Raw genomic sequence first — 25,351 nt, forward strand, 5'->3', positions numbered from 1 at the left:
TCCATGTCCGCGAACTGGTTTTCACTACATGAAATTGTTACGGATTATTTTATCTTTTATCAAGTTTTGTAAACTTGCACACCAAAATACATGGATTAATCCATGTTTTGCATATATATTTAAGACGGTCTTACAATTTGTTTTCATTATACATAATAGGGGTGGATTAATCCATCTTTTTATCAATATGTGCATCGCATGTAGAAGTTTGTGAAATGTGCAAGAAGAAATGATGGATTAATCCATGTCCGCGAACTGGTTTTCACTACATGAAATTGTTACGGATTATTTTATCTTTTATCAAGTTTTGTAAACTTGCCACACCAAAATACATGGATTAATCCATGTTTTGCATATATATTTAAGACGGTCTTACAATTTGTTTTCATTATACATAATAGGGGGGGATTAATTCATCTTTTTATCAATATGTGCATCGCATGTAGAAGTTTGTGAAATGTGCAAAGAAGAAATGATGGATTAATCCATGTCCGCGAACTGGTTTTTCACTACAAAGAAATGTACGGTTATTTTAAACTTTTATCAAGTTTTGTAAACTTGCACACCAAAATACGTGGATTAATCCATGTTTGCATATATATTTTAGATGGTCTTACAATTTGTTTCATTATACAAAATAGGGGTGGATTAATTCATCTTTTTATCAATATGTGCATCGCATGTAGAAGTTTGTGAATGTGCAAGAAAAAATGATGGATTAATCCATGTCCGCGAACTGGTTTTCACTACATGAAATTGTTACGGATTACTTTATCTTTTTTCAAGTTTTGTAAACTTGCACACTAAAATACATGGATTAATCCATGTTTTGCATATATATTTTAGACGGTCTTTACAATTTGTTTTCATTATATATAATAGGGGGGGATTAATTCATCTTTTTATCAATATGTGCATCGCATGTAGAAGTTTGTGAAATGTGCAAGAAGAAATGATGGATTAATCCATGTCCGCGAACTGGTTTTCACTACATGAAATTGTTACGGATTACTTTATCTTTATCAAGTTTTGTAAACTTGCACACCAAAATACATGGATTAATCCATGTTTTGCATATATATTTAGACGGTCTTACAATTTGTTTTTATTATATATAATAGGGATGGATTAATCCATCTTTTTATCAATACTTGCATCGCGGTGTAGAAGTTTTGGAAAAGTGCATGAAGAAAAGATGGATTAATCCATGCCGAAGAACAGGTTTTTCATTACATGAAAGAAAAAATAATTTATCAAGTTTTGAAAACATGCACTAAGAATGCATGGATTAATCCATGTCTTGATTATATAATTTAGACGGTCTTACAATGTTTTCTCATTGCATATGATAGGGATGGATTAATCCATCTTTTCATCAATATCTGCATCGTATGTAGAAGTTTTAGAAAAGTGTAACAGGTTTTCACTACTTGAAGAAAATAATTTATCTTTATCAAGGAAGAAAGGATGGATTAATCCATGCTTTTGACTCTACATATGTTTTATAATGAACATAAAGTGAAAAAAATTTCTTCAAAGTATGGAATTCATTTGGACTGAATAATGGATTAATCCATTCATTATCAGTAATGATTTCTGAATTCGCTGATGAAATAAACCATGATAAAATGGAAATTATAGCTTCTTTTATTCGGGGTTTTGCCAATGCATGGATTAATCCATGTCACAAATTCCGCGATTTTTTGCAAAGTTGACAATTTCCAAAATAGTCCTCCGATATTTGGTCAAAATAAAGACACTCTAAACGGCGTATACTACCCCCAAACAGGGATTTTTTTGTCAAATCCCTTTTTATAAAATCATCAGTTGTAAGCAAAATTCAAAACAGAAACTCATCATTCAACCTTATTTTTTCAAAGTTGAAGTATGAATTCTGTCTCATTAAATCCGTTTACTGGAGGCACCATAGAAAAAATGATATTAACATTTTTATTTTGTGTTTTATAATTGGTTACCAATAGTTGGATGTTTCTTCGATTGAAATTAATGGTAAAATGAGTTCTCTGCAAACGTTTTGGTTAGTGGCTATCACTTTGAAATTTGTCTCTACTTGAGCTTGAGGAGATACCATAAGTTATTCAAAATTTATAAAAAACGGCACGGTAAAAGTTGTTTAAAATTTGCAAAATAGTGCAAAACACGGTTACCTTGCAGAATATACCAAGCAAAGGCCATTTTGTAAACATTACTATTAGTGACCTAATACCTTAAATGTACTGGTAGATCTCCGAAGAGTTTTAGTTGGAACCTGTAAAAAATATCTTATAGGGGAATTTTTGACAGAAATTGGGGAAAGACATACGTTTCTGACAGGTGAATGGGGCTTTTCCGCCCTTAAAACCGCAAAAAGCCCTTTTTTTTATATTTTATAAAATAAAACTAGAAATGGAAAATTGATTACCCACTTACCATAATGATTATTTTTGTCAAGTAACCCTATAAACACCCAAGGATTATTATAGTTTGGCCTAACATATATATATATGTCACAAGGATGAAATCCACCATGGGCTTATTTCGTATTTCGCTTTTTTTCGGGTAAATTTTGTTTTACTTTTTTGATTCGAGTCTTTGAACGGCAAACATTTAATCTCAATTTTAGGTATTATAGTAATAAATAGGTTATCAAGCAGCACTTCGGATGATGGCAAAAGAAAAAAATCCTCAATTCTTTCCCAGTTAAAATGGCATTTTCAGGTTTTATGTAAGCCAGTTCCTGTTTTTATTTCATTGTGGACCTATACTTGACATTTTGGTAGCATGTTCAAGGAGATTCTTAGCTTTTATAGAAATGTAAACCTTATTACGCGTGTTTATACCCGCATTTTAGCTGTCAGTTTGGAAAATATTTTATAGATTTGCCCCCTCTTGGAAGATATACCCCTATTTTTCTTGATGGTTTTTGTGGCTTATATGTCAAAACGCATTGATCTAATATCAACATTTGATTAGATACTAAACCTTTCTCATCTGCCATATCGGCTTCGGAATTTTTCTGTCGTTGTGTCATAGAGTAAAGATAAACACTTAAACTAATCTAAATCTAAATATTTACGATTCAAACAAATGAAATTAACTGTCGTCCCCGAGTTTCGATCACGTGCGGCAAATGATCTGTTGAACATGTCACGGGGTCATCGTGTCTAATCATTATGTGCATGATTGTAACGTTCTTATTGTACTTCGTACTTTTATTCTTTTATTGCGTCGTATCTGGTTTCTCATATGTTAAACACTATCTATTTGTAATGTTGATATTAGATCAATGCGTTTAGATAAACATTATAAGTAGGAAGTGAATAATGAATATATGTTAAATAAACTCAAACTTGTATAAACAAATCATCAGAGAAAGAGACGACTAAAGTGGGAACTGAAAGCAAATGGAAAGGAAATGAATGATTTGAAACGTAGATCTTTATGAAGACTTGAACTCATACGAAACGATCTTGTATCTGAATTTTGTCAGTCTGAACTATTTTGATATAAATAAAAGAAGTACGGGTATTTACTTGTAAAATGATATATAAATAATACGAATAGCAGCTATTTAATTCTAACAGCTGATGTTTTATCAATTATCATGAAATCACGCGTCCTCGCTTGTGTGCAGGAATCTTGTTATCATTCGGAAATAATATTTATTATATTCACACTATACAAACTTCAAATATTAAAAAAAAATCTCTAAAGAGATTGCATCTAATACATGAAGACCAACTCTGCTGCCCCAGCGAAAATAATTTAAAACACCTTATACATTGACAAAATAACTCTATTTTCCTTTGAACTTTCGAATTTAGCAAAGGGGTTCATAGCACTGCATTACATATAAACTATTTTATTGACTGCATTACTGTCTAAACATGTCAGATAAAATATGTCAAACCTTTGCAGAATATATTTTTGTCGAATACTCAGGCAGCTGTACACTGTCATTCTCGCAAACCAGATGTCTACATTGGTACCATGTCGAACATCTGATGAATGAGAATGTACACTGTAGGAAATGTCAAAATGTCAACATTGATTAGAACACCAAAAAGGAACGTCATTTCTTTCAAGGGTTTTGAGATATCAAAAGTGTATAGCTCTTAAAAATGATTTATTCCGTATTTTAGAAAGCTGTATTTAAGAAAAGAAAATTTATTGTAGTATCTCAATCAGATATCAGATAAGTTTCTGTTGCTTTTGTTAGAACATATTTCTCACTCATTGTGAGACACCTCACCCATATTCCAAATAACTGCTGCATTTTGGTAGAGTCTCATTACTACTGAGTTAATAAAATAATGGACGGATCAGTCATGTGAAGTAGATATGCTATTTGTACTGAACAACACCCTTCAAGAGAACGGCTCCATCTTTGTTAAGCTTTAATGCTGGCCAGACAAAAATGTCTGCCTCGGTTCCTGTTTTTGTGTAGGGTCTGTAGAGACTGGGATTGAATTTGCCTCTTGTCGGGCACATGAATATCGGCGGGTCTTCCACACACATCAACCAGGTGAGTTCAACGGCTTTCCTGGAATACGTTGCTGTTGGTCCTCCGTTACTTGGTATTGCTAACGAATTGTTCTCAAATATCCTGAATATGTACCTTTGAAAGAACTCCTGGAAGCCAGCGTAATTAAATTGTGTTAGAGATTTTATAGTATGAAACTAAATTAACGAATTTAAAGAAGAGGATCCAGTTGTTCAAAATTTTAACAGGTAATTAAGCTGATGATTGATTAAAATAAGGGTTATATTCCAACATTTTAGAAAACTTAGACAAACAAATGTATCAGTTAAGGATTATGCACACTAAAAGGTCTTTGCAGTAAAATCAAAACATCAAATTATTGTTTCCCACCAAGATTAATATTTCAAATCAAAATTTAAGTGACGGTTAGATTAACAACGGTTAAGTTTCGAACAACCGGGCCGTGTTAATACTGGATAATCTACTAAAAATTATAAATCCTCAGACAATGGTACTTTTATACTAAGTCTACAGAATCTGACAATGTTTTCAACATTGCTTTTATCTTCTTGATGTATGAATTGGCAGTAAAATTTAAGAAATTATTAACTGACAGTTTTCTAAATATGTTTATGTTCTAATTTAATCTTAGAAACTAGTACAATCCTGCTTTTCTGTCATAAATTATTAAAAAGAATATCAAATGTTTTAGTAAAACCAGTCAAAGAATAGTCATCCTTGATTACCTTAGAGAGTCTCTCTGTTGCGTCTGCTGCCATTTCCTTCCTATACTGAAGAAGTAGATGCCTTCGTCTTTGATTTTGATTACTTCTAGCAGACTGAAAAAATATGCCATTTATAATATTTTATCCAAGTACAAAATTAATTGAATAGTTGTTCTAAAAGATACCTCTTTAATACTATATTGAATTAGAACTGAATAGTTTCACATAATTTGATTTATAATAGTATCAGCTATACCCCTATGAATGCGGGTAAGACTAATGTGTATATATCTAACAAATAAATGATAAATACCTGCAATACGGGTCTCGCATCTCCTTTCAGTATGCCAGCCACAGCTACTTCAATATTCGTTATTTGATCTTCTGCTTCAACATAGCAAAAATGATACGCTTGCTGTAAAATGAACTTCTAAAAATAATACTTGAACGCTAACATAAATATTTTTATTCTAAAAAGTCATATCAATTATACTAGCATGCAATCAAAGTAATAACTGCGCAAAAATAACATCTTATTCTCATGACTGTTACAGAATATTGGTTGTTCTTTTTACATTTTGCTAAATCAAGCTGTTTAAAGGTAATTAGTATATCACTGTTTGTAGTAATTATTACCTCCACCACATTATGTAATAAAAAATCCAGGAACTTCTGAACATTACGTTTGCCTGAGAAAATTTCAAATAATTTATCACTAGCATTTGATAATGAAAAATGTGTCTGTTATTCAAAATATAATGAATTACATATTAAATTTAACTACAGTCTTACAAGCTTATCAAAAAGGTTATCAGCATGGTAACTGAAATAATGGTCAAACTTATGAACTTCAAAGACACGATTATTAATCTCTATATGAATATAAATATCTACTGTATGAATATCTTGAGTTACAAAGAAATAAAGCACTTTATGAATCTGATTATGCCAAGTTTTGATAAATCATAACCCTGTACCTACCATACCGATCAAGCTTATAATGTACACATTCAAGAACATTCTTTGTAAGTATCATAGGAGTGGTAAAGTAATTAGGGATCAAGTGTGCAAATTGTGATTTTCTCTCAAATAGTATCGTATCCAAATCTGCATTTATTATGGTCTCAAAAGGAGTTCAGTAACTTTTGATAATTTTAGACGATAATAAGGTGATCGAAACTAGCAACTTCTCCATGACTATTACCGAGATTTTGACTAGGTCAGGGCAACCAGAATTGCTCTGTTTCATTAACGATTTCCCTGTCCCTCCACTTAGCTCACTAATGACAGCGCAGATCTGCGGGGTCGAGTTCGATCCTCGTTACGATTTGAAACAAAACACTGTGTCTGAAATCATTCGTCCTCCACATCTTAGGCATGTGCTGAAGCTGGCAGTTACTTGCGGAGAAAAGGTTATATTGGAACAGGGTCCAGGAACACTTGTTAGGTTAACTGTCCGCCGTTATTTAACTGAAATAATGTTGCACAAAAAGGCGCAAAACACGAAACAAGCAAAAAGAAAGAAAGAAAAAAAAAAAGAAACAAACAAACTATATTTTTCTACATTAAACATCATTTTGGCAGAGAAGAATCTTTCCAATAAAGCCATCATGTCTATAAATATGATAATAGTTGATGTAAACCGAACTGTGTAAAAATCCACCAATTAACTTGTTAGAATATATATTATTTTTGTTTCATCTGTCCGACCATCTGTCTGTCTGGGAGTCACAAAATATATTATGAGCGCATCTCTTCATAAACCGTTGATCGGACTTCGATAAAACTTCACAGCAATGATAGGTATGAAATGTAGTTGAGTACTTCGTGTGCATTTGTCCAATATCTATTTGAAACTGATGGCCCCTTTAAAGTGTTTTCTAAATAAACTCCTGTACTACTTCAATGTTGGAGGGACTTGAATGAATCTTTATAGGAATGATCAGTACCAATTATAAAAAGTAGAAACCCTTAAAGTCGCCAAACACGACAAAAATGAAAATGTTGCAGATTCGGTTTGATTGGGTATGTTCATGAACGATAGTGAAAATGCTTGCTACTAATTCTTGTTCAATGCGCATAATTTACGGATTTGACTGTATTATGGCCCTATGATTTTATACAAAAATAAACATACTAGATTCCGTCTCGGACTAAAGAAAAATCTTGTTAGTAATTAGCCTATCTCCTTTGGCATAGTTACGGCCTCTCAATATTCTGATAACTTAAACTGATAGCTTGTCTTAACCGTCCCCGTTTTCTAAAAACATAACTTTTGTCTTTTCTGTATTATCAGTTACCTTCTATCACAATATTCGGCTAAAACTCAATAGTCATATATCTAATTTACAACTCACTTACTTCCACTATTTCCAGCAAAATGCTAATAATTTCCGACTCTTTAAGTTGTTCATCACCCTTATTTTTGCTTAAACTTTCAAAAACATCTACCCATTCATTATCGAATAGTTCAGAGAATCTTTCTGCGATTTTTGTTGGTCTGTTGACGTCACTTAAGTCTGCTACATCATCCTGTCTCCTCGCTTGACTTACACGTTTGCTGTAAAAAAATCATTGTTTACGAGATATTAATGAATTAATTTTACATTATCTATCGCTGAAAAAAAAACTTGAAGAAATAAACCAAGTTAACAATGTTGTGAACACATTAATCAGAAACTGTAAGAGTAGGCTGAACTCAGCAGTAGACTAAATTAAGTGATAAATGAGCCGCACCATGAGAAAACCAACATAGTGCGTTTGCGACCAGCATGGATCGAGACCAGCCTGCGCATTCGCGCAGTCTTGTCAGGATCCATACTGTTCGCTTTCAAACCCTATTGCAATTAGAGAAACTGTTAGCGAACAGTATGGATCCTGACCAGACTGCGCGGATGCGCAGGCTGGTCTCGATCCATGCTGGTCGCAAAAGCACTATGTTAGTTTTCTCATGGTGCGGCTCAAATATTCAGTCAGAAATCAGTTTGATATCAAGGCAGCACATGATTTTTAATCATGTATGTAACAACATCTGATTTAAGATCACATTCCTTTTATATTCCTGTAGAGACCTAATTACTCTCGCTTGCGAATAAGATGACTTTTTTATTAGCAATTACCCATGCACTTCATCTATCTGTGCGGCTGCTTTCTTTCTCCCACCTACTGATAGTACTTCTGGAGTCTCTGCAGGTGTTATCTTGGCACCGTTATCAAACGTGTTTCTTGTACTTTTCTGTTGGGCTGTAGAGAGTGGTGGTGATTTCCCAGACACTTCATCTCCCTGTATGGCTGGTTTCTTTCTTTCGCCTCCTGATAGTACTTCAAAAGTCTGTTCAGAACGTCTGCGTTCTGCGTTCTATGCAATTACACAAATGATTTTAAGAATTCAGTAAAAGATAACGATGTTATATGTTAAATAATAATGGTGTGCTCGGTCGGGAATTCTAACGGGTAGACATCTGATTTAAGATCACATTCCTTTTATATTCCTGTAGAGACCTAAGCGGGAGCGGTGGTCTAGTGGATAAGGTGTCGGCCGCTCAATCCAGGGGTCGTGGGTTCGAGCCCCACTGGGGTCACGACCATGACTTCTCATATGACACCAGTACTGGTTTTTCCAGGAAGCGGACTCGAGAGTGGTTCCAATAAGCTTGAAGCTTTCATCACAATCGAGCTAAAACAAATTAGTATAAACTAAACTAACGGGTAGACAGAGTAGAATCCAGACTAAGTGTACTGAAATTCAATACTGTAACATTTCTGACCGTTCCATCAAAATAATTTACAGTTATCAGCGTTACACCGTATAGCGGATAACTATTGTCCTATTGTAATTGCATTAAATTGTATTACAAAACATGTAGAACTAGTTTGGTATAGCCAAGAGCGTGGTTTTATGCTATATAAATAGAAGTTATAAGGAAATGACCTGTAAATGTTACATTAATCTTTGAGATAGGATAAGATCTTGTACGTGACACATCGTTTTGCTATGCTAAAGGTCTGTTCCAAGTTATTTGAATATGCCTGCATGCATACACATGTTATAGAGCTGGCAAAAAAATGCCCTTATATCTTTGACCTGTTATGTGACCGTAACATTTCAGGTAGGGGTTTGGGTCTTGCACGCGATACGTCATCTTGTTACTGTGGTCATTTGTGCCGAAATTTTAAAATTCAATAAAGCACGACAAAGTTATGGAGCAAACATTATTTTCAGGACACACACACGCACGCACGCACACACGCATATACAAAGACACGTACGTACGGCGGATAAACTGACTGACATAAACATATACAGGGGTAGCTCTATATATGCCCGAACCCATTTCCAATGGCGTTGGCATAAAAGACCTTTAAGGGGACAAAAATGTTGATCCTAGTGGAATGTGCCAACGATATGAAAAACTACACTAGATGCTGGTCATTGCTTTTAAGTTGTAAAAATTCGCAATTAAGATTTTAACAAGAATTTGTGACAACCCGGACAGTCAGACAGACAGAAAACATCGCATCTCCCTAGGATTGTCAGTGGAGACATAATAATAAAAGGACCTTAGTGGCCCTAAGTCACTCATCATAGTTTCACAGCTAAAAAGGTAGCACGTGTGTCAGAGAGTCATGAAGGAGAGTCATTTCTGTACTTTGTGCTTTGGCCTGCAGATTCAGATGAGAATATTTTCAAAGTACACCAAATAGCCAGAAAAGGAAAATAGCCATGTCTTTCACTAGTAAAGATGGCTTTAATAATTTTGGTAAAGGGGTTCATTAAAAGAAAATACCTTTGAAATGATTTTAAAATTTGGCCAATTTCTGGTGATAAGATTTGTAAGTTTCGACCATGTATGTATATAGGGAAAAGTTACCAAAGGCTTTTAATGCCATGTTTTTAACGAATCGGGATAATTTAAAATTCTTGGTTGATGGTAATCTAACGAACAATGTCTGTGTAAGATTATTGAAAATCTGGCAATCCGAAAAGATCTTTCAAGAAATGTTTCTTATCAAATTTCACACAATTTTCATCTCTATTTTCAAGAAAGATGTAATACCAAACATATTGCCAAGTTTCATTGTGAAATTTCGAGATTTTAGAGAAATATAGACATTTAATAGAAGCCACCCCTACCAATTTTCTGGGCTAAATTTTGGCCCTATGGTCCTTTTATTGTATATTTTGGTAGAAGTTTCACTCGTTTGCATTATTTTTTACTTGGATTCTGAAATATCATTCATTTCGTCATGAATAAGACCCAGAAGGATGCATTTTGTGCATTTTCTGACATTCTGGAGACAAAGTATTGGCTTTTTTATCCCAGAAATCGCTGCTGAATACTCAAAATATGGTCAAAATTCAAAATTTTTCAAATTTCACTATTATTTTGCATTGGAAACACCCTTTTATATCATATACAACCAATCTATGACTATTAAGACTAATTGCGATGTGTTTCGAGAAAGTCTTATTTCAGCTCTTATAGGTTAAAGGTCAGTAATTCAAATCCTTCTTTGTTTCATATAAAAAACGACAACTTCAGGTCGTCTTTACGTATCTTTAGAGAACATCACTTTTTCCTACACCTATTTTTCATGAAAGTTCTATCACAAATTAACGAAAAAATGAAAAGAAAATAGGGGGTTATGTAGTTCCTAGTGAAATGCCAGTCAGTTGTCGTCTGCTACCGTAAAAATGGCGCATATTTGCTCTCGTCCGCACAATAAACACCTACTTCCGGTTTCGATCTGCAAAACTTGGCATGTGGGGTGTATGAACATGAAAACCGTCTCATTTCATGCAGAATGTATTCTAGTAGTGAAAAAGGGTGATTAAAGCACTCGTTCTACACGAATTTGCGCAAAAAATGGGAAAATTAGGATCTATTTATTATGGACTTCTTTCGACTACACCACGGAAGCACATTTTCGACCGAATTACTGACCTTATTCCTCAAGTTATTTACATAAAGGAAAAAGTGACCGCGCCCTCTAGCGGCCATGTTTTGACGAATCTAAAGAACTTATCAATACCGGTAGATGGTCAAATTTAGCAAACATTTTGTTTGAAGATTGTTTTATGACTTGTGGCCATGTCTTTTGACCAAATGGATAACTTAAATACACTTGATGGAGACCCCCCTCCCCCCTCCCCCCCCCCCACCTCCACGCGACCGAAACATTTCTATAAATAAGTTTAAAATTAACATAATTTATTTTCATCTAAACATCATTTCAAGTAAAATACATTTTGATAATTTGTGTAATCATTGAAAAATCGCTGCATTATTAAAAAAAATCAATAGAACATATCAAGAAATAGAAGATTTTATATGTGCAACCGCGATAATATTTCACAATTTTCACTCTAATACATTTTCTAAGTAAATGTTTACGAAATGAGCAACTGCTGCATTGTTTCATAAAACTCAGTATTAACATTTCCTTAAGAAAAGATATTTTGCACATTGAAAATGTGCAACCGAGACGATATGTCACAATTTTCGTTTGTTTCATAACTTTTTCTAGATAAAGGTAAAAATGATTAAGTGCTATATTTTTTTTTTTCATTAACAACATTTCCATAAAAAGACACTTTATTACGCACAACCGAAATAATATTTCACGATTTTCACTGTTTTAACTGTTCAATATAAAGGTTGAAAATGAGCAACCTCTACATTATTCTACAATTTCCAATAAACGTTTCCATAAAGAATACATTTTATACGCACAACAGAGAGATTATTTCAAAATTAATAACAATAAAGATATAAAAGGCACAATATATTTAACAAATAATCAAGGCCTTCGAGTGGTTTATCGTCAAATTTATCATGGTTCAGAGTACAGATGAGTAGGAATTGATTAAATACTGAAGCATCTGAACGATGAACCGTGGTAAATTAGACGATAAATCACAAGAAGGCATTGATTGTTTTCATTCTGACATGCTCATTGACATATTATAATAAATATCATGCTGGACTTCATTTACCCGAGGAGTATTGTATCGGGCGTCATGCGGCAATTTGACGTCATAATTGACGTTATAATGCTCTCTTACCGGTCCGCGCGTCAACCGTTGTTTATCGCAGAATATACAGAGCTTGATTTCCTTCTTTGTTCAAGTGGAAATCAAATCGAGTCATGTTAGAATAAATTTTAGTAAACATACTGAGAAATTTTCCTCACTTATCAGGGGAAGGAAGTGTGCAAATACTAGTACGATTAAGTCAATTTCGCTATAAGCGTTTTCTCCCCTTGTGAGCAAAAGCAATAGCGCTTTGATATCTCTTATCTCAAACAGCGATCAAGTAACTAGACATCATCTCTTACAGGCTTGATTGTCTATACAATCAATGAATATAAATAAATAGCATTTTTTATTCAGAATGTGAATGTTGTGACTGACGTATTTTTTTAAACAAAAAAATAGCAATTTTCTGTTCTTTGCACGGGACAATGGATACTTTTTGGCACCTAATACACAAGTGTTTCATTAGAAATTTATTCGTTATACATTGTATTGATTTCTGATCTGAAATTTTAATCCAACGAAAGTATCTAAACTGTACTAGAGCCGGGAAAACATTTCAATACGATATAGCGTTATATTTTATGTTTTGTGATATAATTTATTATGAGAAATCAGATTAACTTGAATAATTGATGTATTCTTCAGACTGAATGTATAACAAGGATAGATCTATCAAGTTTACCAAATTTATTCAATAATTTCATTGCACATCTTTTAATAATATCAATTGCTATTCAAACAAATCAAAGCATACATGTATATGATGTATGCATGAATGGCTATACTCTGTTGTAAATGTATGCAGCTATGATAAAACATAGAGTACGTTCTTATAAAACTTGATAATATTAAATCAGGTACATTATATACAATATCAACACATCTGTTTATAATTATATCATCTCCAACACCATGCCCCTTATTTTATCTCCGCTTCATCTTAACACATCCTTATCAATACGCATCAGTGTAGCTTTGCGTAACAACTGTATCAGCTTATATTGTGTTTTCTAATTTTTTGGACGATTCCTAGCGAATTCAGTTTTGTTTTTAGTTCTTCCGTGTTCATTTCACTGGCGGGTTTTCATTTTCTTTTTCAAATTTCTTATGTGCACTCTGAATGTAAAACTGAATTCTTCGTTTTTTGCTTGATGATCTACTTCGCTATATATAGAATTTTATCATGTCTTTAATATTTATTTGTGTACTTTGATGAGACTTTAATAAACAATAAAACCTATATACGTAAATATATTTGCAGTTTAACATAATATTTGCAGTTTAACATATTTGAGAATTATTTTCTTTTCTTGTTACTTGTTATTTTTAATAAAAGGGTAAAACATGAAAAAAAAAAATAATAAAACCTAAAATGTTGGCCCAAATGAACACAGGTGGTAATTATTAGGTGATTATGAAAACACATGTGCATCTGTTCACTGTTAATTAATAATCTAATTAAGAGATAAACATCTTTTTGGCGTTAAACGGCACGCACTAGAAAACTGTTATCAAATTAATTCTTTAAACGGTATTTAAGTTTAGTACTACATAATAATATGATTAAAGCAATTTAGATTTCGGAAAATTTAAGAACATTTCAGGCAATTTCGAAATAACGATTTTGCTGCTGATTTCACATATATCTTGTAAATTTTCTTAATGTCATTTTAATTCTAATTCACTGATACAATCCGCTACTTTGACGTAAATCACGCGTTTAAATTCAAAAGCTTATATTAAAACATCGGCACGTGTTACTATGTTATACCTTTCATTCATACTTGCCGTGATTAGGATGGCAACATACGTGTCACTTTAAAATTTAATTAACTCATTAAAATTTAAATTTTGCGTACACTGATTTAAGGCACATGACCATAAAATTTATAATGCTAATATCTTGTCAATACAATACGCTGTCCCGTGCCACGAAGATATACATGTATACAAGAAACAGGATGCTACTTAACCAAAATGACACTTTTAAAAATTTTAAATTCAAATTCAAGTACTTTACTGAAACACCCAATCGTTATGTCAAAATAAGTCATAATAAATATTTTGTTTATTATTTTGGTTATTACTACAATGCAACAACAGAACTGCTTACACTTTTATTTTCGAATTTTTTTTAAACATATCTCAGTATTTTCAAAGGAAAATGCCATGAAAAAAAAACTTTTAAAAGAACATTTGTCAGACGGAACACACCCAAAAATCATGCTAAACTCTGTTATTTCCTATTCCGATACAGCTCTATCTTATCGTAAAACTTAGCACGTTTTTGTCAATATACAGAAAGCGTTGAAACTCTAGTTTTAAAAGGAATTTTGAAGCAAGAAAGAAATAACTTATTTTATAATAAAATATATATCTAGAATGTGCATGACGAGGACTTTCCAAATATATCCGGGATGGTATTTTAACTTTTCCTTCTAAAATACTTAGTAAAAACAGGGTTATCGTGTAATTCTGCCAAATATGTATAGAGAGTATAATGAATTTGAGAGACGATTTTCAAACGAATTTTGAAGCAACCAAATATTGACTTATTTTGAAGAAAAAAATACCATCGTAAAGGTATTGAATTGTTTTTCAAGGAAATATCCGGGATGGTATAATAGAATTAATAGAAATGTGTAATTTATGACATTTTCTATGGTAAATGTATCATTTTCCTATATAAATCAATGTAAGTATAGGAATAGGATTGATCAGTTGCGTTGTCTGATAGCTTATCAGAATATGTGCCGTAGATGTACTGATAAGATCGCCAAAGAGGAGAATTGTTCAACATGATAACATTTGCAGAAACGTACAGTTCAATAACATTATGAGCAACCAAGATTCTATTTCACAGCGATAAGAAACACACCATCTTCATAATGATTTATTAAAAATTGTTAATTATACATATTTATAATGTAGACAGTTTACCTCGAGTAGATTGTTACAAACGCTTTTCGATTTTCAACGTAAAAATTAGTAAAAACAACTAATTCTCATATGTTTCTGTAACATATAGTCTGTCAGTAATCAAGTTTCAAAGCATTCTCAAGAAATATAGCATTAATTTCCAGATATCAAACAAAATTTTTGTTGTTGTTGACGAACGATCTGGAGGCCAGTACCTTTAATTGTATCACTGCAAAACGGATTGAACAGAAAAGATTCAGTGTTCCCCTATGAACTATGTCGCTAAAATCACACAATAATCAGTACCATAACATTAATTGGAAAGATTACTTTGGATCAAACTATATAATCACGTCCAAAAGAAAGAAATTGCACTTGACCTATAGGCAAAATTTAGCTTTTGGTTCGGTCATCGGAGCCTTAGTCACTATCTAAACTGTAAGTTGATCAGTAACTGGATGTACCATATTCGAATAGAGTAATAGTGTACATATGAAGTTCTGAAACTTTTAATGAGGAGACGTAAATTTTCAAAGGATTATTTATTTCTTCGTCGGTAGATCGCACACTGATTTCTCTAAAAACGAAAAAAATACATGTACAATGTCTTGTTTAAGTTCATTAAGTGATTAAAAAATGGATTAAGGGAAAATATCGTCTATATAAATTGTTGTGCAGGGTGGAGAAGGTGTGGGGAGAGAGAGGGGGTGTGTGGTTGCAGTGGCCGGTTTGTCTTCGACAACCGTCCAAAAACGATTTAATCAAACTTGTTCTTGGTTGAACACCACCAAATCAGGCTATTTTTTTCATTTAGAATACACTTAGATTTTCTATTTGATACCATTATTTCGACATTTTCTAGACTATCAAATTTTCAGAAACTTATATTCCCAGTAAGAATTATACCTATACTATAGAAAAAGCAACGAAAGAAAAAGTGTTAGCATTTATTTAAGAAAGTTACGCTTTGTTAACTACAACCACCTAAATTAACTCATTTTCGCTTCTTTTAGTATCACATTATGGGACTTAAAATTCTTGTGCCATCATATTTATCTAGCATGCGATAGGGGCATAGACTAGTAGAGTAAAAGAAAACACGATCCTTTTCAAAAAGGGCACGAGGAACGGACGAATGACAGTACTCTTTATTGTGGCTAGAGCTTCAATAGCTTAGACTTGATTTGGTAGTGACCAGCCTGTATGTTAAATGCCTAGCCACAGCTCTGACGTCATTGCAGCTGCAGGATGATTCGAAGTAATAAATTAATTGGGAATGTGATCAGCCAAATAGTAGGCTTAGCACTTGTAAATCTGACAGTAGTTTTGTCGCGTTAGAGCGCGTGTAGCTATGTAGCATATACCGTAGTGTCGTCCTGGTGTGCGCGCCAACGCGAGACAATGAAACATTTCATTTCACCCCTACACGAAACTTTTATTGATGGTGCGTGCGCCTGCACGAAATAAAATGTTACGTTCTGTCGCGTTCTATGTTTCGTTATGTCGCTTTGTTAGTTTCGTTTTGTCGCATGCGACAAAACGACAATGAAAACTTCAAAATGTCGTTTATGGTGCGTTGGCGCGGATGCCAAGACGACAGAAAGAAATGAGCTACAAAAACCGCGCTCACGCCAAAGCGATATAACAAAATGTCCTATATTAACCACCATAGATAATTGATTTACTTTCGTTAGAGATTACCTAATTAGAAAATAAGACTGATATGAATGGTATTGTCATATATTTTAAGAGAAATCAAGGAAAAATCTTATGACGGAAAATGTGGATCAAACAATAATTTTCTTTCCTTATCACTCACCTGTGAACATTATATGCAACAACATATGCCAAATTGTTAAATAAATTATTTGTATGACTGTAATACCTGTAATGCAGTTTTCAGGAATCCATTGAATCCGGCTTTTAATGTTCTCCATTTTCTTCTTGCTAAATTCATTTTTCCACTCGATACGTTTCCCTTAAGTTCGGCAATACCTTTTATGAACACTCTAGCCGATGCATTCAGACCTGACATTGTGTTCAAAACCTCTAATTCATGCTGCACAGCTTCACACAATTGTTTTGCTTCCCTCTCATCGTCATTTTCAATAGCGTTAAAAAAATCAGTTATTGCAAGTTTATATTCCATGTTGAATTTTTGTTATGTATACATAGTGTGTACGATATTCCAATTCATGGAATGTGGTTGTAATTTACTTCCTAGTGATAATGTAAACACGACATCCGTTTATAATGTTATAGTTTCGGTTTTAGTTTTCGGAACGTATAAACCTTTATTCCGTATGCTTTGAGTACTATCAGATAAATGTAGCAGTTTCGTGTTTAGAAAGACTAACATTGAGTATCAATGACTTTATGAATAAGCGTTACGGGTTTAACATCGCTGATTTTAAGATATGAAAATGGAGGGTAATCAGAGGTAATAAGTAAAGGCCCTCGACTCCGAGGTCATTATGTAAAATGTGCAGCTTTACGAACAACTCTATGAAACATGACTCTCGGTCTCTTTTAGATAGGGAACTGAATATAAATATTTGGCCTGCCTTCTAAATTAGTATACCCTTACTCCTACTATTTAGCAAAATATTGCAGTTGTTAGCTAACTGCACGAGAAAAATGAAAATACAAACCAGAATGAAAATACTGTAAACTTCGTGTGTGTTGTGTTTTAAATTCAGTAAAAATATATATAAAAAAGTCTGTTATCATATTTTGCTTCGTTAAAAGATATCGTCTGTAGCTACAGACAATAAATGGAAATGGTACCGTTTTGGTAGGCTAGTGGCAAAGCACTTGCTTCGAGAGCGAGAGATTGTGGGTTCGCACCCCGGTCGCGTCATACCAAAGACGTAAAATGGTACTAGTAGCTTCCGCACCCGTATGCAGCATTAGGAGGATGGTTCTAGGATCTGTCAGCCCTTTATCAGTATAATGTAACTGGATGGGGTATCATGTTACGCATCTAAGGTGTGATATTCCAGTGAGGTAGCACTATAAAGTTGGGCGTCGGGCTCACTTCTACACAGCTGTTTATCTGACAGAAAAATTGTTGAAGAAAACACTTACCCCAAACAGTCTTTCTGAATGGAAATGGTAAATTATTTAAACAACTAACACTGTCGAGTATGGAATGCCAGAGCTGTCTTATTTAAGATGAATACGAGGTATCTTCTTTATTTTAAATAGTATCTTCTCAAGATCCTATTATGTCTTGTTAATTACTGTGTTATTATGTTGACTTGCTCTGCTATCATGTCTAACGTATGTTCTATTTTGTTAGAGTGACGTTTGTTAAATGACAATCTTATTTTCTCAAAGATACATGCTATCATGTCCATTGTATATGCTATCTTGTCAGAGTGACATACTATTATGTCAAACGACCATCTTATTTTCTCAAAGGGACATACTATCATGTCCAGTCTATATACTATCTTGTCAGAGTGACGTACTATTTTGTTAAACGACCATCCTGTTTTCTCAAAGTAACATACCATCTTGTCAGTGTGACTTACTATTATGCCAAACGACCATCCTTTTTTCTCAAAGTAACATGTTATCATGTCAAGTGTACATACTATCATGTCAGAGTAACGTACTATTTTCATTGTAAACAACCATCTTTTCTTAAAGTAACATGCTATCATGTCCGATGAACATACTATCCTGTCAGAGTGAAGTAATATTTTGTTAAACGACCATCCTATTTTCTGAAAGTAACATACAATGACGTACTATTATGTCAAACGACTATCACATTTTCTCAAAGTAACACGCTATCATGTCTAGTGAACATACTATCTTGTCAGAGTGAAGTCCTACTTTGTTAAACGACTATCCTATTTCCTCAAAGTAACATACTATTTTGCCAGAGTGACGTACTATTTTCTTAAACGACAATCCTATTTTCTCAAAGTATCATGTTATCATGTCCATGTGTATAGTAAGTCACTCTGACAAGACAGTATACACACTAGACATCATAGCATGTTACTTTGAGAAAATAGTACGGTCATTTTACAAAATAGTACGTCACTCTGACAAGATGGTATGTTCACTGGATATGAAATCATGTTGCTTTAAGAAAATAGGATGGTCGTTTAACAAAATAATACGTCACTCTGACAAAATAGTACATACGTTAGACATGGCATCATTGCAAGTCAACATGATAACATCGTGATTAACAAGATAAAACAAGTTATTGAGAAGATACTACTCTAACTTAAGAGGATACATAGTATTCGTCTAACATAAGACAGCTCCGGCGTTCCATAGTCGAGACATAAAACTTATACATGATAATCTTTAAGGGAAAGTAATATGAAAGTAAATATCAGTGAATCAGGTTGGATGAGTTTAATTATTTTATAAGTTCTATGAGTGACTGTTCTTCATTCGTACCTCAGGAAAAATCCTCTAATGCAAACATATACAAACGGAGGGATAAAACGACAAACTACTGCTTGCAAAAGATCCCACTTAGTCATTATTACCTTTGATATGAGATGTATCAAATTATTTATGCCATTTTCCAGTTAATGAAATTGCACTGAACAAAAGATGTTGAGATAAATGATAAATGGGAATGATAATCTCAAACATATCTACCGAAATTTTCGCCACAACAGCTTAAACGTATATGATAAAATATAAAGCACAAAAATAAAATAAACAACTGAAGAGATAAATAAGTATAACATGAAACATAAAAGCAATTAAAAAGAATTTAAATATTTTCAAGTCATTTATTTGTTCAACTGAAAGTAAGACACCTTAAGCTTTTATTTGTGATGCTGGTGTTAAGGTTTAGAAAAAAATTGTTTTTATGCTTCCCCTTAATAGAATTATTTCATATCATTATCTTGTCATGCATTAAAATATAAATATACATTTCATAAATGGGAAGGTAATTATCAATTTAACATGAAGATAGTGTAGTATAAAACAATACTTAAATACATATATGATGATCGGTTAAACAGACAGCGTTTAAGGATTTTGAACAACATACACTTGTTTCAGAAGTCTTATCATTTATGTATTTTCTTAAGTCGAATCGTCAAAAGGAACATTGTCCTGGTCATAGCTTGGTTTCCTTGTGCTCTTCCAAGTGAGCAACTGTATTTGAGTCAAGATTTGCCAAATATTTCAAATGATACTATATTTCCGTTTAAGAAGACATAATATTATTCCTCATTATTTTGTGTCCGTTAACAAAAATCAAATACATATAATTGTAATATATTTTCTAACACTAACTGAGAGCAGATTTCAGTTCTTTGTGTCAGTCTATTAAGGTAGACGCGCGCAAAAAGCTTGATTATTCAGATAATAAGGAGAACATTAATAGGCTGATTAGATCAGATTTCTGCGCCATCATCTGCCCTGAGCTATGCCTTTACACAGAACCGGTCCATTTCTATGAAGTCTAACAACGGGCCATACACAGTAATCATATAAAGTTCCTGGTCTAGTGTATGGCATATACAAATCAGTTTTGAATGTTGATCCCTCTTGTTCCCTAGTTAACCATTCCAGATGCATAGGAGGGTCGTGCACATACATCAACCATATTAGTTCAATACACTTCTCAGCATAATTCACAAAATGGTTTCCAATTCCTGTAAAACTTCTGGGTAAAGAGGTTCCAAGTTCAGACGATATAGCTCGCTTTATCTCCTAGAAACATGGACATAATATAGGTAGTTAGACTGAGAGTCTGAACATGTATTAAAAGTAACAATCATTATGGTACCCGAAATTCGGTAATATGGCTACATGTTACGAAACCAGTCATATCAACAGAGATGTTTGAGATCATTGCCAGTAAAGAAAAAAACATTAGGAAGTGGAAAACCATTAAATAAAAATAGAAATTATCAACAAACAAATAAAACAACTATGTCAAAAAGACAAAAAGATATGAGTATGTTATTGCGATAATTTAACGTTACGTGTATTGTAGTGTAAAGGGTATAAAGAGTATAAATTCAATCTCTACCTTTTGCAACATTGGGACTGAAAGTTTAGACAATTCTCTCCTGTAGTCAACAAGCATGCCTCTCGCCTTACTTACAGCTTTTTCATTCTTTTTCGCTAATGGTTCGTCGACTATCGATTTCTGCAACATAAAGGACCGGCTTTTCAGAATATAAGACAAGTATGTATCATTTTGAATGTTTTTCACGGTAAATCAAATTACCGTATTTGAAGATAGTTTAAAAATGGGCAACAATGAGGTTGTCAATGGACAACTCCCTCTTTATGCGAACAATAAAAAACGACCAGTAATAATTTACAGCTTCCCTGCTGCAAATTGGCCTGTCAAATCAGTTTGTTAGAGCGGTAATAAATCAGATATCCAATACCTTGTTTAGAGGATCGCGTGATACCATGATTCCTACAACTGAATTTTCCACGTCTACAAGTTGTTGTGTTGCCAGACTTGCACATATAATTGAAGACTTCTGAAAAGGTAGGTGATATTAAATAAGACTCAGTTACGAGTACTTTCACCTTATCTGCTTATGAGATAAGTAGTAGATTTATATAAGAACGAATGGAATGCAGTGAGAACTTTTAATTGTATTAACTGTAGTGTTTCCCCTGTGCCATTTAGAAAAGCGTATATATTTGTTGACTTGTAAGTCTGTCATTACAAGTTTAGTTCAAAGTGCAATACACAAACTTGTCTTTTTAAGGTAATCTTGCAAAAATGAAATTTTGTGACCTCAGTAAGCTTTTACAAATGTATCAAAAGCATACAAATAAAATGGTTCAGCTTTTAACGGAAAATTCTTGAAGATGAAGAGAAATATATACCGCGATGATCCATAGATTGTGTCTAACTGTCTGCTTGTCTCCTAGGACAACTTCAAGTTCATCATGAGCTGTTTTCCATTCGTTCTTATATAAATCTGTGAATTTGTCAGCAAGTACAGCTGGACTGTTAGACACGAAAACTGTTTCATAATCAGGTTTGCCTCCACGTGGTCGTAAAGTTGTCATGTATGTCATTCTGTGACTGAAAATTGAACAAGACCAAACGATGAACACATATCAATGCATACTGATTAAAATACGTATTATTGTAACGTATGCCTGTTAGTATTGATTAAATATTCAAATTATGCACACGCTGTCAATAACATTTTTATACTTTAATATACAAAACTAAGAGATTCCTGCAAACATCTGAATTATATACGGTTGCGTCCAATTTATACCTTCAGGCTCAAGTTCTAAAAGCTGATAGATGGATGGATTAATTAATGATTTCTCTTAGCAGGTTTAATTTGCTGCAGGATACATAGATTATAAGGCAGAACCTCGAGTGGATAAACTTTTCTCCGAATTGTTGGATAACTTAAGTTCAGAAAGACAGTAACCTAATATTCTCTTTTTATATTCACTTCAGTTACCAGAATAAATAACACTTGTCTATTGTGCAAACCTGTTATCATCTTCATCTCCAGTTCCCTTTCCATTGAAATTGATTGTCTCATAATTTTTTGTTACAGTAGGAGATTTGCTACTCCAGTTTCTAGTGTCGTCTTCGTTAGTAGTATGTTTGACTGCAGGAGGTGTGGGTATATTATCAGGTCGCACAGGCTGTTCCCATTTGTCCTCAAATATAGAGGGCGATTCTGAGGGTGATTCTGCTTTCTGTGAGGAAGATAATCATCAAAATAAAAAGTGTAAAAAAGAGTATACATCAATGTCCCGGGCAACAAACACACATAAAGGTTATTTTTATTCAACACGTGTTCAGACGGCGAACTGGCTATTAGTTTGTCGTTTTCTATATAATGCATGACGTTAATCATATCTTAAAGAAGTGTGCACTATCAGACTTGAAATTGTCGACAACATTGAATGTTATTGTTCTAATTAAAGTTGTCTAAACCTACCTGCACAGCGTGACTCTTCTTTGGAAAATAGCTCATCATTTCTTCATGTTCCTTGTATGCCTCCCCTAACAATTCATTTGCTTTAGCAAACTCTGATTTCTCCACGTGCTCGATAAGTTGCAACACTTTGTCAAAACTGAGGTCATCCCTGACGTCAGCTGGCAATTTTGCTCGAGTGTCTTCGAATTCCTTCTTAGCTAGTCGGCAAAGCTGTGGTGTTAGTTTAAACATTTCTTTGCTTTGCATGTAAAATATCATTAGATGTATGCTTGACTTTGAAGTCATTTTGAACAATGTGTTGTCTGTAAATTCTTTGATGATATTTAGCCGCACAATTTTATTCTAGAGCCTGTAAAAATTGATATGAAGAACATTAAGAAGTATGTTTTTTTAAGTTTCAGCTTTTTTAAAAGTCATTCCGACAATGTTAACGTCAAACGGTGAAATAGCCAAACTACACTTTTAGTTATTCAAGGCATCGGCGGGTGCCTAGCTAAAGTCACCTACTTTTACCAAGTCATCCAGATAGCTTTTACATTATTCATAAGTGAAAATAAATAAATATTTTTTTTTAAATACATACTGAAATGAGACATGCTCGCAATATGTTATGTTTCAATGATAAATGATGGAAACTATAATTACGTGACAGTAACATTTACAAATATTAACATCAACAAATATCATCATGAAAAATGTTAATTCATTTTTTAAAGTAAAACATCTATTGAAATTAATTATACCTGTGAATCAAACAAGTCCATTTCCACAGTTTACCTTACTGTACGTTTTTGTAGTCATCCGCCTTAAACAAAATACATTCATTACTTTTTCATTCTAACACCTCTAATATTTACTTTTGGCAACCATTTTGTTGAAAACAAAAGAAATGAACGGACCGTGTTGTATTGATTAATTGTAAATTTAAAACATGTAAAGGCGTAACAATTTACTTTTTCATTTCCAATAGTCGAAGAACAAAAGAAAACAGAATTTAATTGTTTTAGCGTTTAATCTATATATTCGATAAAGTTAATTCATATTAATACTGAATTCTTAATTGTGTAATTCAAAATATAGAATATGAAATGAATGGTCAGATTGTGCGTATAGTGTTAGAATTGAGCAGAACAGAACATAGTATATGACGTACCCATAGAATAACATTCCTTTAGCAACAAATATTACATTTATTGCGGTATGTACGTTATAAAATTCAAACAGCCAACTAAAATTGTTTCCAGTTCAGGAAATAACTGCAGTTATAGATCTTTGTGTGTTGAAAAGTAGTCATTCTATTATTGTGGGACACTAATCGCTTACCAATTTCTTCACTCTCTTTTCATCACCTGCGGGATATTTAGGTTTTAAACACGTCCTTTAGTTGGTCGCGCCATGTTTTTCTGACGATTATCGACCAGTCTCAACGTTTATTCATTTTATAACCCTATTCTTTGCATGATACTCCCAATTATTTTAATTGACATTGTATAAATACTGTGTAAATTTTTATGGCCCTACATAGCAGTTTGTACTAGCTGATATAGTCTTACATTATTACATATACAACGAATTTATGTGTATTTAAAAAAAAATTAAGCTTTGAAGCATTGACCACAGTAAAGACAGACAGAGTCACATCATTAAGCAGGGCATCCATTTATAGAAACTGTAATGAAACAATATAACAGAAGGTGAATGTGTGAGGGTCACGATAAAACACTTTAGATTTTATTTATTTTGCGTTTAAGGTTGGACCCGCTTCTTTTAAACTCGTTCTTTTGAAAAACGTGTCTTGCGTTAGTAGCATAGGAATACTAATGAACTGTGATGGTCGGGTGTGTTAAGTACCTTTTATTATGTAATTATCAGTAGCTACCTAAATAATCCACGGTTGACGGATACATTAAAATGTAAGTAGTCAAATGCGGGTATCCGCCAATGACACCCGGTGTGTCTAAGTCATAACATGTTGCATACAGCATGTTGACTTTTATTGTTCAAGTTCCATTAAGACTCGGTACGACATACAGTTGTCTAAAGGTTTTCTCAGTGCAAACCATGCACGAGCCAATCTTTGCAGCTTGGCACACATTTAGGCCCTGAATCAAACTTTACAAATTAATTTCAGTAAAATAAGTACGAGTATTGTATCATTGTTTAAACAAAATGAACGGTGCGCCTTTAAGTGTTACAGTTTGTAAACTTTTGAAATTCTCGGGAAATTAATTCATTCTACTTACAGACTTGA

General features: G+C 33.3%; 2 protein-coding genes across 2 annotated transcripts; both read right to left on the reverse strand.

The window, feature by feature from the left end:
- Nucleotides 1–4,115: 4,115 nt before the first annotated feature.
- On the reverse strand, nucleotides 4,116–17,528 carry LOC128557020 (uncharacterized). Its single transcript, XM_053543440.1, has 6 exons — nucleotides 17,052–17,528; nucleotides 8,328–8,566; nucleotides 7,570–7,768; nucleotides 5,522–5,623; nucleotides 5,230–5,322; nucleotides 4,116–4,632 (listed from the first exon to the last, which is right to left on the reverse strand). The coding sequence occupies exons 1-6, from the start codon at nucleotides 17,313–17,315 to the stop codon at nucleotides 4,345–4,347; spliced, it is 1,185 nt and encodes a 394-aa protein (XP_053399415.1). The 5' UTR covers nucleotides 17,316–17,528; the 3' UTR covers nucleotides 4,116–4,344.
- A 2,003-nt stretch (nucleotides 17,529–19,531) lies between these two features.
- Nucleotides 19,532–23,979, reverse strand: LOC123558964 (uncharacterized). Its single transcript, XM_045350790.2, has 7 exons — nucleotides 23,844–23,979; nucleotides 23,101–23,449; nucleotides 22,644–22,855; nucleotides 22,013–22,214; nucleotides 21,559–21,657; nucleotides 21,192–21,311; nucleotides 19,532–20,869 (listed from the first exon to the last, which is right to left on the reverse strand). Exons 2-7 carry the CDS (start codon nucleotides 23,383–23,385, stop codon nucleotides 20,567–20,569), a joined length of 1,221 nt encoding a protein of 406 aa, XP_045206725.2. The 5' UTR covers nucleotides 23,386–23,449; nucleotides 23,844–23,979; the 3' UTR covers nucleotides 19,532–20,566.
- Between the last annotated feature and the right edge of the window lie 1,372 nt (nucleotides 23,980–25,351).

The sequence above is a fragment of the Mercenaria mercenaria genome, chromosome 5, assembly GCF_021730395.1.
Source record: "Mercenaria mercenaria strain notata chromosome 5, MADL_Memer_1, whole genome shotgun sequence".
In the NCBI taxonomy this organism is placed as follows: Eukaryota; Metazoa; Mollusca; class Bivalvia; order Venerida; family Veneridae; genus Mercenaria; species Mercenaria mercenaria.

Bases quoted from the DNA above. Each gene is read 5' to 3' on its own strand.
- LOC128557020 (XM_053543440.1), bottom strand. From the start codon at position 17,315: ATGGAATATAAACTTGCAATAACTGATTTTTTTAACGCTATTGAAAAT. The intron at 5,624-7,569 runs GTAAGTGAGTTG...TTCATTTTACAG, and splicing joins TTTTGCTGGAAATAGTGGAA to CAAGCGTATCATTTTTGCTA. The intron at 4,633-5,229 runs GTAATCAAGGAT...GCTGGCTTCCAG, and splicing joins CAACAGAGAGACTCTCTAAG to GAGTTCTTTCAAAGGTACAT.
- LOC123558964 (XM_045350790.2), bottom strand. From the start codon at position 23,385: ATGACTTCAAAGTCAAGCATACATCTAATGATATTTTACATGCAAAGC. The intron at 22,856-23,100 runs GTAGGTTTAGAC...TCTTCCTCACAG, and splicing joins AGAAGAGTCACGCTGTGCAG to AAAGCAGAATCACCCTCAGA. The intron at 21,658-22,012 runs GTATATATTTCT...CTACCTTTTCAG, and splicing joins ACAATCTATGGATCATCGCG to AAGTCTTCAATTATATGTGC.